Source organism: Lycium barbarum, chromosome 5, assembly GCF_019175385.1.
Source record: "Lycium barbarum isolate Lr01 chromosome 5, ASM1917538v2, whole genome shotgun sequence".
Taxonomy (NCBI): Eukaryota; Viridiplantae; Streptophyta; class Magnoliopsida; order Solanales; family Solanaceae; genus Lycium; species Lycium barbarum.
This window is the reverse complement of record NC_083341.1, coordinates 114,630,245-114,646,884: the sequence shown is the minus strand read 5'-3', so window position 1 is coordinate 114,646,884 and position 16,640 is coordinate 114,630,245. Positions and strand designations below refer to the sequence as shown.

Genomic DNA, 16,640 nt, shown 5'->3' with positions numbered 1-16,640 from the left:
GTTTTCACAAGAAAAGAACTACAAAGTTTCTTAGCGTTTCAATGAGAACCTGTTTCCCACCATGCATTTTTCCAATGAGATTGTTCGGTGGGAATGAGGTGAGAAAATCATGTTTTATAGTGCAAATTATCCATTGAATGTCGGTGGAAAAAATCTCTGTTTCTAGTAGTGTAAAAGGTTATGAATAATACTATTTGTATGGACATTATGGTTGAGAAGGAAAAGTAGGCATGATAAGTTTTCTCCGATTTCTGTCGACGATTATTCATTTAAGTTTTCAAGTAGTGCCCTAAAATTTACCAAGGTGTATATTCTTGTACTTTGGATGCTTATTACACTCGTAAAACAACATATGAAGGAGTATGGTCTCTTAAATTATCAAAACCAAGATGTTGGAAGCTCCAAATATACACATGATATAGACAAGAGAGGGAACCTGAAGGAATGGAGCACTACGTACTTTATAAATTGCATAGGAAGAACATAATAACATGGACATAGTAGTTTTAAATATGATACAACCCCAACAAGAAAAAAACAGACATCTCATTAGTAGTAATTAAGATATGTTGGTACTAGATACGATATAATGGAAGACAAAAGCGTGCAAAGCAACAATGACCATTATTTTCAATCTTTGCCTTTCATGCTGGTCCAATTCTTGGAATTCACAAGTCTTTGCTGTTCCTCTCAATTTATAATCTTTTGTGCACGTGTGCCTCCTTTCTCGTTTGGTTATTTGTGTTTTATTTCTTGTCTTTCGGGTAAATTAATGATACACACTATATTATATTATAAAAATTCAACAAACATTATTAGCATTACAATTAACAAAGAAAAATTGAGAAGACATTGCCAAATAAAGATACTTCCTTTGTGCCAAAATAAATGTAGTTTTAGCAAAAGAAATTTGTCTCAAAATAACAATCGCTTTAGAAATTTAAAATAAAAATTAGTATTTTTTTCGAGTTATACCCTTATATTGAAGAACTATTTCTTCTTTATATAGTACTATACATTGTATTTATTGATCTTTTAATAAGCGTGAAATGAATTAAAGTAACACTTATTTTGGGGCGAGGGGGAATTCTCAGGCAATAAAAGACTGACTTCATAGTCTATGGAGTATACTAATATCTTAGTCAGTTTGAGTCGCGTCCTAAAAGGGCACCAAGTACAAATTAAAGAGCACAACATAATCACATTTTTCCTATTGGAAATAGAGGCTTTTCCAACTGACGATCAATGGAAAATTTGCGTTTTAATATAATTTTCTAATTTCATTCTCACCGAATCAGCTCACTAGAAAAATATTTGATGGGAAACAGGTTTCCATTGAAACGCTAAAAAAATTCCTAATTTTTTGGTGTGTATACACCACTATTTTTTTTCTTTTCTTGCTTATTTAATCAAAATATCTGTGAGAATAGCCACTGACATTTTTTAATGGAAATAGTGATGTTTTTATAGCGTTTGCACGTCACTGTATAGATATATATTACAATTCTTGTTAACTAGGACACAAAGAATTGGGATGAGGTCCCGTTTGAATTTGATTTTTTACATCATCAAAGAAATTTAAAAACGCTTAAGAATAACAAATATGCAAAAAAAAAACCAACAATGTAATAAGTATCTATTCACTGCCAACTAATAAGTCATCAAAAGCGGATATAAAATTTAGAGCATTGAGTCGATCTAATTTATTAGATATGTATATTCTTTTATCTTTAGTTTGAATCAAAAGTATTAGTACAAGTAGTTACGATGATACTCGTTGCCCATGATAAAGTTTGGTCCGCCCTGATTTTCACCCCGAAACTTGACGCTAGAAAAATTTGTGGGACTTAAGTCATGCCACATTACCCACTATTCTTGTCTTGACATCGTAAAGTTTGTCATTCACATTCATATATGCTTATACACTCTCGTTAAATTTGCAGGTTTGGTCATGAAAATCAAATATTTTTCTCATTTTATTTGAAATTTTAAAGTTGAATTTGGAGTTGAAGATGAAGTTGTATTTGTTTATAATTTTTGCAAATAATATTTGGTTGTTTGAATGTATTGTGAGTGGAAAAAAAAAGCGAAAACAAATTTTTAGGTGTTTTTCAAATTTCAAATAAGAATTTTCATGGTCAAACGTTGATTTTCAAATAAAGTGAAACAAAATTCCGAAAAAAAGTGAAAAATTCTCATGACCAAACGGGTCCTTGGTATGTACTCCCCTGGTCCCAATGTGACCAGGAGGTCACGGGTTCGAGCCGTGGAAACAGCCTCTTGCAGAAATACAAGGTAAGGTTGCGTACAATAGACCCTTGTGGTCCGGCCCTTCCCCGGACCCCGCACATAGCGGGAGCTTAGTGCACCGGGCTGCCTTTTTTTTTTTTTACTTTTCTTTTGATCTATCCCAAAAAGAGTACTTCTTCTGTATTTAGTAAGTTTACAATTCAAATATTCTACGTGATAAATTTATAACAACAAGATTCAAATGATATTTAGTACATAATAAGATCATAAAATTTAAAAGTGTCTCTTTATTTCTTAAATTTCGTGTCTAGTCAAATTAATACATTTAAATTTGGACGGAAGGAATAAATGTGTTTATGCATGTAACAAAAAGGAAAAAGATCAATACAATATTACTTATTTATAATTTCCCAACATAATTTTTTTTTAAATCAAATGAGCAATTAGTAATGAGTAATGAGTAATGAGGGACCCTTATGATGGAGAAGTGACTAGTAATGTGTGAGTTGTGAGTGTGTAAGAGTAGCAGTGTCCTTGTTTTTTACTCCATTAGTCTCTTTTTGGGCACATCAATATTTCAGGATTTTACTAGCTATTCTCATTTTTATGTTATCATAAGTATACAGTCTTTTTCTTAGCTGGAAGCCTGGAGCAAATATAGTTTTCACATTATAGATGGATTCTGTATTCTGGAATGAAACAAATGCAGGACCAACCTTTTCATTAAAACAGCAACAGCAAAATAAGTCTCCGTGAACCAAACAGACAAAATCAAATAATCATAACCTATATAGTGCTCTATCCTTTTCATTTTTATAGCACCATGTGTGACTGAATTCACAGTTAAAAGAAAGAAAGAAAGAAAGAAAGAAAGTAGAAAGAGAGGAAGGAAGGCTTTGATCACATGCCACAATCACTAGCGCAGTTGTATTCCCTTCATCGGAAAATTATACTGCACAAATCGGGTTCAAATAACAACAACAACAATAACAACATATCCAGTGAAATCCCTTAAAGTGAAATCTGGGGAGGGTAGAGTGTACGTTGATTTTATTCCTATTTTGGGAGGTAGAGAGATTATTTTAGATAGACCCTCAGCAAGAGTTCTAATAAATATTTTTTTATATATGTGAATAGTTGAATCTCCTTGATATAAGCACTTCCTCCATCCCAATTCATGTGACATAGAGTTGACTAAGTACGGAGTTTAAGAAATACATAAAGACTTTTAAATTTTATAATCTAAAATAAGTTAAAAATATTTATATAATTTTAATTATCTCGTTAATCATAAAGTATATCACGTAAATAAGACTGACGGAGTAATAAAGATTCTAGAAATGGGGCTCAAAAGTTACCTTAGGTCACGAGTACTAATTCTAATTGTGACATTGGTACTTTTTTTAATTCCCATAATTATATGAATTTCCGGCTACGTCACTAACATTGTTATAACCGTGGTTTTAAACACAAAATAACATTTTTAAGGCTATAAGATAGCATTTCGTTGAAAGTGAAATAATTTTAGCATTTCGTTGGAAGTAAAATAATTTCTAAGTAGGCGTCTGGACATGCGATTTCATCTCATGAGATGAAATTTTAAATCATTCAAAAAGGCATGATTTGGGATTTGAAATCATGATTTCAAAAAATATAAATGTAAAATTTGACTCATACGTTTATATTTTGTAAAAAAAAAAACTCATAAGTTGGTAGATATATTTACCAATCATGTTTATCAACCATTTGTATTAAATATTAATTGTGAGTTGGTAAAATATATTTACCAATCATGTTTACCATGTGCTAGGATTATATTAAAGAGTCGTTACATTACTATTCATGTTAAATTTTTTCCTTTTTATTGAATAAAAGTTTGATCAATTGATGTATTTTTTAGAAAGGCCTTCTAGTAGCGTATTAATTTTATTATGAACTATGATTTACTCATTTGGTAAGATTGTATAAGAATTGGGAAAAAATTGATGGTTTTCACGACTTTTGGGGTTTTTATGTTTATAAAAAAAAAAACTGCAACTTAAGAAATCCAAATTGTATGTCCAAACATGATTTCATCTCATGAGATGAAATCATGTCCAAACGGCTCAGTATCAAAATTGTAATTCTTTTTCTAATAGAGTAAAAATAAAATCTTGTCATATATTAAGAAATGAAAGAAAAGTGAATATAAACTAAACAATGTTTCACGCCTAAACGGTCGGTTTTAAGCTGATTCAGGATTTTAAGATAACACATACTCATTATTTCTTTGTGACAATGAATATTACTATTAGGTGCACCGGCTAATGAAACTATACCGGTTCATGTGAAGCTACAAAAATTAAATACAAATTACTAATACTAATGTTACTATCCTTAAATTTAGGACTTATAAAATTTAAATCTTAACTCTGCTCCCCCATTTGGTCTTGAGTTTATTTGATGAAAAATAAGATAAAAAGAAGAAAGTATAAGAGCGTTCAGAAAAGGCTCAGAACAAAAGAGTTACTCTACAATATGTGTGTACAGCAAATTAATATAAAGCCAAATATGGAGTGACTAGTCAAAATAGCCACATGAAAAGTACACTCTACTCAGAGCAATTATTATCCTCCTCGCGTAAACAACTTGTCCTACTGTTCTCGTTTTTAATTTATTTTTCTTAATTTTCATTTGCTGGGAAGAACAACCTGATCCACAATCAGTTCTCTAATATTGGCTATGATACGGAGCCTGTTTGGATGGGCTATAAAAAAAATAAGTTGGGGTAGTCTAACTTATTTTTTTTGGCTTATAAGCTGTTTTCAGCTTATAAATTGTTTTAGATAAGTTAAGTCAAATGGGTCCAATTATTTTTTTGAGCTTATTTTAAGTACAAAATGACTTTAAGCTGGCCAGCCAAACACTCAAAAAAGCTGAAAACAACTTATAAGCCAATCCAAAAAGGCTCATAATAAGTGAATAATAAGAGCATAAGACTAATGTTTTTGCTTTATCTAGCTACTGGATTGTGTTAATCTTTGTAATAATTTAACTTTGACCGGTCCAAAACTTTTTAAACGACTAATATTTGTAGTGATAAATTCACTATTGAAAAATATTCCAAATTTTTTGGAGATATATATGGACAAAGAATGAATTTTGAATCAGATTGTTAAAATCTTATTTGCTTTGACTGCAAACTTTAACAAGTTTGAAACAGCTCGGACAAATTAAAGGGTGAAATACTAGAATTTTTCCTGGCCAAATTTAACTTTAAAATAAACGCGTTTACTGTTTTTACATTTTCCTTTTGTGTACTTCCTTTTATTTAAGTTAATAAACTTGATGGATATTCTATAATTAGTTTAGATGACTCCCTGAGTAAAACCAGTTTTACAGTGTACAATTGAAAATACATTAAAGCAGTTTCAGACTTGCTTACTAAATTTTCCTTTTTTAAATTTAATGGAGGCTTTCACACATTACAGTTTCACATTTCGATTTATTGACTGTCCATTTATCAGGATCAAATTTGACTAATTTTTAAAATTAAATCTAATTAAGTTAACTCATTTCCTTATATCAAAACTCTAAAATTTACAAATATTTTGAGACAAAAGAAGTAAGACATTCTGGTACAAAAAATTACTCCTTAAAACAAAATACAATCAAACTTCTCTATGAGCCCGTTTGGATTGGCTTATAAGTTGCCTATAAGCTGTTTTCAGCTTTTTTGAGTGTTTGGCTGACCAGTTTAAAATCATTTTGTACTTAAAATAAGCCCAAAAAATTAATTGAGCCCGTTTGACTTAGCTTATCTAAAGCAGCTTATAAGTTGAAAACAACTTATAAGCCAAAAAAAATAAGTTGGCCTACCCCAACTTATTTTTTTTTAACTTATAAGTTATTTCCAGCTTATAAGCTGTTTTTTTTAAGTCCATCCAAACAGGCTCTATATTCGTTTGTCCGCACTTTTTTCTCCATGTTTTACACTTATAACAATATTTGATTAGTTTTTTCCATTATTTAGATGAAAATCACATCTATTTCTAATGAAACAATTTAACGTTTAGACCCCATACCCCATGAATGATACTGGAAAAATGACAAAATTGACGTAATGGTCTAAAGTGGAATGTGTGGAGAAATGGTAAAACACCAAGAGTCCCCAACTTCATCTTTCAATTTCTCTTATAGGTTCACAAAGAGCTTTTGTCGTTTCAGTTTTTTGTTGGAACTTACAATTTTTTTTGAGTTATGTCTCTAATAAAATATAATTAATAAATTATGTTTTAGTCATTAGAATATAATAAATATATATATTGGAGAAAGGTCGCTACAAAGAGGTAATAAAGTGTACCATCTGACGGTAAAAAGCTATTACAAATATAAACTATACATTAAAAATTAAATCATGATTTGATATATATATTTTATCTTATGATTTTAAATCATAATTTGAAAAATTAAATCATCTAAAAAGACATGATTTGGGATTTCAAATCATAGTTTCAAAATTTTTAAATATAAAACTTGACTCATAATTTTATATTTTGTAAAAAAAAAAATCATAAGTTGGTAGATATTTTTAATAATTACTCTCACCAATCATTACCAGCCTTTATTTATATCTACCATGTGGGAGGATTATATTAAAGAATAGTTATATTACTATTCATGTTAATTTTTTTTTATTGAATTAAAGTTTGATTAATTGATATTGTACCTTTTAAATGTCTTCTAGTAGAGTATTAATTTTATTATAAACTATGACTTGCTCATTTGGTAAGTGTATAAGAATTGAGAATATTTTGATAGTTTTCACAACTTGTGAAATTTTTATATTTATAAGAAAAAATACAACTTAAGAAATCCAAATTGCATATCCTAATTTTATTACTATAATGAAGTGATAAATTAAAGGTAATATTTCTATTAGTTAACTATAATTAATAAAAAAAATCCTAACGGGAGCATTTAGTTAACTTATCTCTTGGTTTTTGAAACTGAGCAAATAAAAATAAATATCTATTTTTAGTATAGTAAACAAATAAAAGTGAACGGAAGGAGTTAGTAATTAATAACGTGATACTATCAATTAGTACAATTATTATTAGAAAAAAAGGTCACTTTTTTGCATTTGGTATTTTCATCAATAATTTAAGGGGCGTTTGGTGCATGGTATAAGCTGAGATATCCCAGCACTAATTTTTTGTATCATGTTTGGTAGAAGGTATAAATTTATACCTTGTACCAAACAGGTACAAAATGCATCCCATAGTATAAGCTGGGATATCCCTTCCTATTCCACTTATCCCGAGATTATTTTATCCCATCTCCTAGATGGGATAAAATAATCCCAAAATATGGGATAAATTAGTTCCGGGATTATAATCCCGGGATAATTTTAGCTACCTACCAAACGGCCACTAATACTATAATGAAGTGATAAATTAAAGGTAATATTTCTATTAATTAACTACTCCTTCCATTTCATAATAAGTGGTGTTTTAGGCTTTTGAATTTTTTTCAAAATAAGTGGTGTTTTAAAAGTTTAAAAAGACTTTGGACAAATTCTTTTAAGATTATCCTTATTTAATAGTCAAGATTCATTAACCACCTTTTTTTTTTCCAAAAAGTAGATTTAAAATTTAATTAGGGATAAGTTAGTAAAAACACTTCTAATTTTTTAAAAGCGAGCAATTTCGGAAGGGGGGTACATGATCTAAAAAAATCACTTACTATCAAATGGAGGGAGTATAATTAATAAAAAAAATGGGGGCATTTAGGTAACTTCAATTGTATCATTGACAGTCCCAAAACATTTGTAGCAAAATTTGGTTGAAAAGATGGTCGTGCATTAGTCGTCTCATTTGTTCTTTTTAACATTCTTGAATTTGTCTCTCATTTCTCTCTGTCTCTCTCTCTCTCTCTCATGTTACATGGACAAGACTCTAGAGACTCCAGTGTATAGACTCTGCTTCAGACCATAGACCCCTAGAGAGAGAAACATAGACTAAGCAATTGTTGTTTTTATGTCTCAAGAAAAAAAAAAAAGTCTAGAGAGATCTTCTTCTATTACGTCTACTGTACCTTCCACCATATAATTAGGTGCAATACTGATTTTCAACAAATTTTAGAGAGACCCCATCTCAAAGATTCAAGAAAATAAAACCCATCTTTGCTGATAAAAAAATGGAGGACAATGGTATGATTCATGGAAATCTTGATCCTAGAGCTCAAGAATTTACACCAAGATATCCATTTAATCAACCCCATAACAACAATTCTTTACCTTTACTCGCTAATAATCAATTTTACTACCCTTACTCATGTGCACCACCACCTTTACCGCCACCGTTACCACCGTACGGTGATGTTTCATCGTACCATGTTCCACCGGCGTATGTTAGCACAAACCCACCTGTCCGTACGCCTGTTTTGCCACCACCAAGTTCAATGTCTACAAGAACTTTGTTATTAAGTATGGTACCTAATGATGTGAGTGAATCTATTATTAGAAGAGATTTAGAGGTATTTGGTGATGTTAGAGCAGTACAAATGACAAGGGTTAGAGAAGGGATTGTAACGGTTCATTTCTATGATTTAAGACACGCGCAAACAGCGTTAACGGAGATTCAAGAACAACACATGCAACAACAAATGCGTTTAAGGATGCATTATTATGAGTGTGTTAATTTGGGGCAAAATTCTGTTGTTTTTACACCACTCCCACCACCGGCGCGTGGACTTATTAATGGAAGAGCTGTTTGGGCTCAGTTTACTTTTCCAGTTACTTCTGGTCTTCCTGATGGCAATAATCAAGGGACACTTGTGATTTTCAATTTGGACCCTCAAACTTCTACTGGTTCACTTAGAGATATTTTTCAAGCTTTTGGTATGCTCACTTTTTTTAATTTCCTTTTTGGTTTTTAATATTACATGAATATTTTTTAATTAGATTTCTCATATTGTCATTCAACTAATGACTTTATTTGTCGAAGAAAGTTGGAATCAAGAAAGAAATGTGACTTTCTGAGATAATGACTATTAGTTGAGTAAGAATACGAGAAATCAACCCGAATATTTATCACATCTCTGCCTTTTGTGAGCTTGATCCTTAGTTGTTATTGAATTTTTTCGACATGCCTTACCATAGTAGTAGGCGAATACTTTTTATTTTTATTTTTTGGTCTTCTTGATTATGTGTTTTTTGTTGTTGAATTTATAGGGCCTGTGAAGGAATTGAGGGAGACACCAATGAAGAGGCATCAAAGGTTTGTGGAGTTTTATGATGTTAGAGATGCAGCAAGGGCACTAATGGAGATGAATGGCAATGATTTAAATGGGAAGCAATTGTTGATTGAATTCAGTAGGCCAGGTGGAAATAACAGCAGAAGATTCTCAAGAGGTTCTCATCAATATTCACCACCTAACAAATTCAATGGTCATTTTAACAACAACAATTACTCTTCAAGAATATCCAGATATAACAATTTGTCACCAACTAATTCTCCTCCAATTACTCCACCCTCACATTCCTATAGAAAACCTCAAAGGGTGTACAACAATACCTCAAAATCCCATCAATTTCAAAATCAGAAATCAAATTACTTTAAAGGAAACCCTAGTGGTGGATATAGTGGAAGTGAAAGTTCAGGTGGTGGGTCATCAGTTCAAGAATCATTGGCTTCTTTGTGTGTGTCATCAAATGTTAGGCCTGGGAAGAAAAATCATGCCAAAAAGTGTAACAATATTAGTGCAAGTAGTAGCAGTTCTCCTCCTTCAAAGCAACCACATCAAATGTTTCAACAAGGTAAGAGCAGTACTAATAGGCCATGGAAGAGTTGCACATCAAAGCAGGTAAAAGGGTATGATCCTCGTTTTCTAATTAACGAAGATGGGATTATGGAATCAAATTGCTTAGATTCCAGAACTACTGTCATGATCAAGAACATACCCAACAAGTACAGGTTAATTCGTTTTGTCTCTAAAATTCAATCTTTTCTTACTTTATTCCCTATGTATTAATATTATATTCTGATTCCTTTGTTTTCGCTTTATCTAATTAACCAAGTCTTAGTACATAGGCTAGTGTAGGGGAAATAAAGTAACAAAGAGGAATATTATCCAAGGATTACCTATTTTAAGGTCTTTTTTTTTAATTTACTAATCTTTGTATTGCTTTTTTTCTTTTCCACATTTTATCTCATATAGTACTACAATGACTTTAGTTTAACATAATTTTGGCTCTCAATTTATATGATATTTTTTGCTTTTCAAGATTTAAACTATATAAGTTTTTTACCTATTCTCTCAGCATATTAACATAACTTATGACACTTTTTGTACAGTTTTTGAATATTCAACTTTTGTTTTTTAGAATATTAAATTGATTTAGTTCAGTTTAAGCTTCAAAGTTTATTCAAATCAACCTTCGGAAAGTAACAGTTACACATAAATTAGGACGAAAGCAGTATCACATGATGTCGATCTGTCAATTAAACATTGCATAAGCTAATGAAGCAGCCAGGATTAGTTTTTTAATCTCTCTGACCAAATTTTATGTAGCAATATTTTATGTTGAAATTAATTTTTCAATGACCTTGGTATAGAAAAAAAAGTATAAATGTTGGTATTTGGTATATTTGACTGACATATATTTGGGGTCTGGTGCAGTCAGAAGCTGCTGCTGAACATGCTGGACAACCACTGCATTCACTGTAACGAGCAGATTGCCGACGGCGATGATCAGCCAAATTCCTCTTATGATTTTGTTTATCTTCCCATCGATTTCATGTGGGTTTTTTTATAATTAGCTTCAAAAGATTGATTTTTTATCCCTTAATTTTGTTTTCTTACTAATGATTATTATGTGTATTTGTTAGTAACAAGTGCAACGTGGGATATGGATTCGTGAACATGACTTCACCAGAGGCAACTTTGAGACTCTACAAGGCTTTTCATCTTCAAAATTGGGAGGTCTTCAACTCCAGAAAAATTTGCCAAGTTACTTATGCTAGATTACAAGTATGTTCCAGTTTCCCCCTTTCTTCCATTATCATCATACAAGTTGAAATATTTCTCTTGCACTTATTAAAGGTTGTTTTGTTGGAAGTAGTAAGAATTTAAACTTTCCTAATAAATTCAGCATTATTAGTAGTATAATGTTTGATTGTTACTATTTCGTTTTTTATAAATATTATCTGCATAATTTTTGAAAAAAGATTGTGAAATAGTAATGCCGCTGGTAGTAATAATGGACTAACACACACTAAAATGATAAAAATTAGTAATTCTTATAATGGTAAAAACTTGAATATTAATTTTGCTTTAAAAGTGCATTCATATCTTAAGTACTTATGCATTGTTTATTAATTCTAAAAAATATATCAAATATTTTAACAAGAAATGCTGACTTCATAATTCCTGTATTATTGATTTTTGTATCACTAATTGAATTTTGTGTGTTTTGTGAAGGGAATAGAGGCATTGAAAGAGCATTTCAAGAACTCAAAATTCCCATGTGAAGCTGAGGAATACATGCCAGTGATATTCGCACCACCTCGAGATGGCAAGTTACTAACTGAGCCTAATCCTATCGTGGGACGTGGCATTAACTCTCCATTACTCCTCTCAGCCGTCACTTCCTCTAAAGGAGAAGAAGATCAAGAAGAAGAGTCATCTGATCTTGTGGAAGTGGATATACTTGTAGATAATGAAAATGGCTACTTTATCAATACAGGTAATGATGACCATGAAACAAGAAATATAAACGGCGGCGTTGGTGTTGGTGAAAATTACGATGTTGGCAATGATTCAACATTTTCTTCTTCCGTCTGCATGTTGGCTGATTAAAATTGAAGTCTTAGCCAAAAGATTTGCTTCTGATCTTCTATTTACAGAACCCTGTGGAAGAAAAAAGAAAGTGGACATTAAATCGACCATTCTCCATTGCTGAAAACTGGCAGAAAAGAAAGAGAAGTAAAGAAACAGCACAGCTTGGTTGCACCCAATAGGTTTGCGTGTAAATCTCTTTTATCTGCCTTGGGGAAAGATCCCTTCCTTTCAGTCACACTCCAACATACCTGTGTAGTTCTAGCTTTTAGCTATTTGGTAATTTCTTTTTACTATTGTTGCTCTTTTCTCTTTTGGAACGTTTTGTCTTTTATCTTGTTTAAAATATTATAAAACTAGTAAAAATTTCAATCTTTTTTCGTTTTTCTTTTCCAAGGATAAATGTGCATGTTTTGTTTTTCTTCATTAGGTTAATTTGAATTCAAGCTACCATGTATTGGTGCAATTTTTTTCACAGCATGTTTTATGAGGCTATTTGTCATTTGGTTTAGGATTCCAGTCAATTATAATGAGTTTAATTTCTCTATATGCAGCTTTGTAGAAAAGTTTTAACACAATTAGATTATTTTATAGTGATTATTAAATTGTTAAGGAGTTTAAGCTATATGCAGTACAAGAAATAATTTACACTAAGAAGTAATCATATAACTTGGAAGGAAGATGAGATTTGTAATCTTAAAGGTAATAAAGTTACTTAAAACTTTAAATTGAAATGGTAAAAATGATAACTAATTTAATTATAATAGATTTAAAGACACTTATAAAGTAAACAAAAGTTATATTTTATATTTATATGTAATGACTTTTTGAGTAACTTGTGGAAATATTATTGCTATGACAGTTTTACTTGAATTCTGTTAATATTACAAACCCTATTACAAACAAGGGTTGTGGCGGGATAGATATGATGCCTCCACCTTTAATGAGCCTTACGGCTAGAGGCGGAGCTAGGTAGGCTTCAGGAGTTAACCCTTTCGGCGAAAAATTACACTGTATATTTAAAGATTAAAATTATTTTTTTATGCGTATATTGTAGATGCTTAACCTTCTTGACTTCTTCTTTGCATATTTACTTCTTCATATTTTCGAGGCTCCTACTGAAAATCTTGGTTCTGCCACTACTTATGGCGTTAGTTTAAATTAGTACCGGCCAATAAGTGAAAACCAAAAAAATGTGTTATTTCTCTCGCTATTAATTGGATAATTTCTTTTTTTCTTTTGCGTTCTCTTCCCCTTTGTTACATTGGTTGTCGTTGTAAATCAAAGGACTAAAATCTTTTCCATTAAAAGAATTCATTCTTTCTGTAGGTTTTCTTTTCCGAGATATTGTGTATGGTTTGTTTTTTCTTTGTTAATCTAATCAATTGTTCGGGTTTGTATGTTACTACGACTAATAATTATTACTTCATCGGAAATAATAAAACTGTCTCTTTATGTATCTGGCATTAATTGAAAGTAAAGAGGGAGTTAAGAACCAGTATCATTGTTCACTTGTCCCTTTATTTCCTTTTATATTCCATGTCTATTGTAGTGCATAAACTTATATAAATAAGTTACTTACAGATGATCTTTAAAATAATAATAGTGAACAGTTGTATATAAACGGTAAAATACAATTACAGAGTGGTTTAATTTTCCTAGTTTTAGTGCCATAATGTGAGTCCAAAGCGTTATTTACATTTTACAAGTGTATCTAGTTAGTCCATCAATTATTTCAAGCACTTCCTATACATATAAATCAATTTACTAACTCCTCAATTAAAATCAAGTCCTTCATGACTCACTTGTGAGTAAAGCGGTTATTCTCCCAATATTCCATGTTTCAACGATCCAAAAAAGAAAAAGAAAAAAAAAACAGGTTCCAGAATGTTGTTACAATAGATCCAAACGGGACTATAAAATTACTAAGGAATGTTATTTACATGGCATAAGTTTTACAAGAGATCCAAACAGGATTATAAAATTAGTAAGGAATGTTTTTTACATGGCATAAGTTTTACAAGAGATCCAAACAGTACTAAAATTAATCTGATAACGAGACATTGGATTAGGGGATATATTGATCATATATTTATGGAGACATTTGTTTTTTTTTCTGATAAACTTTCTGATAATCATCAACGTAACAAAAAGAAAATAAATTACAAGCTAAACAAAGGAAAACTTTAAGCAATTTGCGAAGCGAATATAAGTGTCAGCAAAACACAAGATATCAAAATTATCCTGGAAAGGACAATCTTTTCTCCTCAGCTAAGGAAAAAGGACAAGAAAAAAGAAGGGTTCAATAAAGTGGAAAAAGGCATCGAAAAAATTCTCTCAAATACTCTTTTGTTTTTTTCTTGCTTTCTATTTTTTCTATTTACGGTGGTTCTTTTCTTTCCACTTAAAGTAGATATTGATATTAACCTTTAAAGTGTGTTAATTCCCTAGCCACCATCAAAACACATTCAAAGTATGCACATTCTAAACATGTTTAATGAAGTGATGATAGGATTGTGATCAAACTTATTGTGATCTGATTAAAAGTTCTTTCTCCATTCTTGAAGCAGAAAAAGAATTACGTACAAGGAAGAGAAGAAGAGTATCGATCATTTACTGGTATTACGGATGATATATGGTTGTAATGGAAATCGTGTATGACATCAAGACAAGAGAGAATATGGGGGAGAATAAGAATCATTTCCTTGTACACCTTATTGTTTGTGTTAGTCTAAATACTCCTTTTCGTCTTAATTTATACTCCCTTTGCTTCATATTATACGGCGTTTTTAGTTTAAGCACACCCGAAATTCACCCACCCCTAGAAAGTAAGAGATGCTTCACTAAATTATCCTCAATTAAAATTTATCTTTTCTAAATTGGCATAATACATATTGGAATTTGGAATATTAGATGATTGAAATTAGCTGTTAATGAAGCATTGGAAACATAGTTGGCTCTAAAATATTATACTCCTTCTTGTCCAATTTACTTGTCATTTTTTTTGCACGCCCCTTAAGAAAACATTAACTAAAAGGATAATTCTCCTAAATCATCCTTATTTATTCTTTCATCTCAATTTAATACAAATCTCTTTTTCACCACATTAATTTCTCTCTCCACATTTACTGAGTAAGTGTATAGGTGGAATATAGAAGTTAATTATATTTTGATTTTGTTAAGTGATAACTATTTTGGACCATCTATTTTTAGTAAGCACGACAAGTAAAGTGGCCGGAAAGAGCACTTATTTAATATGAATTCTTGGTTATATAAAAATTCAAAATAAGGGTAAATTTGAACAAAAAAAAAAGAAGCTAATATCTTCTTGATTATATAAAAAATCATTTCATATGGATCTCAGCAAGTATAATACTTTTTCATTTTCTTGGATTGTCTAAAAATATTTACTGTACTTGATGTATTATTTAATACAGTTTGATATATTTGAAATCTAATAATAGTAACTGGTTAATTTAAATTTTGATGTTATGTTCTTTTTCTTCAAATTAATTTTAAAAACTATTTAATGTTTGTCAAGTTCTTACACAGGCAGTTACTAATATTGTGGCGATGCAATGACTATATATTTGGAAAGAGTCGACAAAGTGTAGAAATGACAAGTGTTTATTAATAGCTAGGTCAAAGGGCTGTAAAAAAAGGACAAAATTAAAGGAGGATCAAAGGCACGAGGAAGAGAGAGCATCTAAAAGGATACAGAATGTAATGGTCTTTCCAGGTAAATATGCATGCAGTATACCGTAAAAGCAAAATATATTGGCAGTGAGTTTCAACACTGTTTTTGTTTGTTTTATAGCCCACTGGCTGTCCTTTGGGTCAACCCCTGATTTTAACATGTAAATGACTGGATTACTATTGTTCAAGCTCGGTTTTCCACAAGGGCAATTCGCAGTAATGCTCTTATTTTGGGGTGATCTTTAAATTTTATCCATCAAAATAAAAGTATTTAACTTTTGCTCTTCGTCTAAAATTTCAGGGTTTCGGATTGCAAGGACTTGAGGCTTCTAAGGAGTGCATGACTAATATTGTAACTCAGGTATTGATATTTCGGCAATGTGTGGTATTAGCTTGGCTCATTCTATTGAAGAGATATCAATACTAGAGAAACATTCAGAATTGCACATCCATAATGAGGGATTGATAAGTTGATTATCTATATACTCTTCATTCTAGAGAGTCTATACAGCTTCGAAATGTGAGTTTTGTGATATTTAGTTCATTTTGAATCTGGAGGCATACTCCTGATGGTTTGTTAGCCAAGTCTCTGGTGAGAGCTTCGAGGGACATATAATTGGCGTCAATCAAAGATTCAAATGCTACTTACACAAAACATACAAGACCCAGCTATATAGAGGATTTAGAAATCTGGGTAATCATTTATCTTGCTGGTGAACTCAGATCGATTATAGGTAAAGCCATTTACAATAAATACTGATAATGAGATTGGGGCTTGAAACTTGAAACTGAAAATGGTAAAGAGATTCAAGAGTCACATACAAAGATTTCAATTTTGTGGAAAGCAATGGAGGAAGAAAGCTATGTGGAACAAA

General features: G+C 31.0%; 1 protein-coding gene across 2 annotated transcripts; it reads left to right on the top strand.

The window, feature by feature from the left end:
- Positions 1–8,131: 8,131 nt before the first annotated feature.
- On the top strand, positions 8,132–12,445 carry LOC132641190 (protein terminal ear1-like). Of its 2 annotated transcripts, XM_060358087.1 has the most exons (6): positions 8,132–9,130; positions 9,464–10,205; positions 10,912–11,031; positions 11,121–11,262; positions 11,713–11,977; positions 12,138–12,445. In XM_060358087.1, exons 1-6 carry the CDS (start codon positions 8,428–8,430, stop codon positions 12,191–12,193), a joined length of 2,028 nt encoding a protein of 675 aa, XP_060214070.1. In that variant the 5' UTR covers positions 8,132–8,427; the 3' UTR covers positions 12,194–12,445. The 2 variants fall into 2 exon arrangements, with proteins under 2 accessions (XP_060214070.1, XP_060214069.1); XM_060358086.1 differs by having other exon boundaries at positions 11,713–12,445.
- Positions 12,446–16,640: the final 4,195 nt, after the last annotated feature.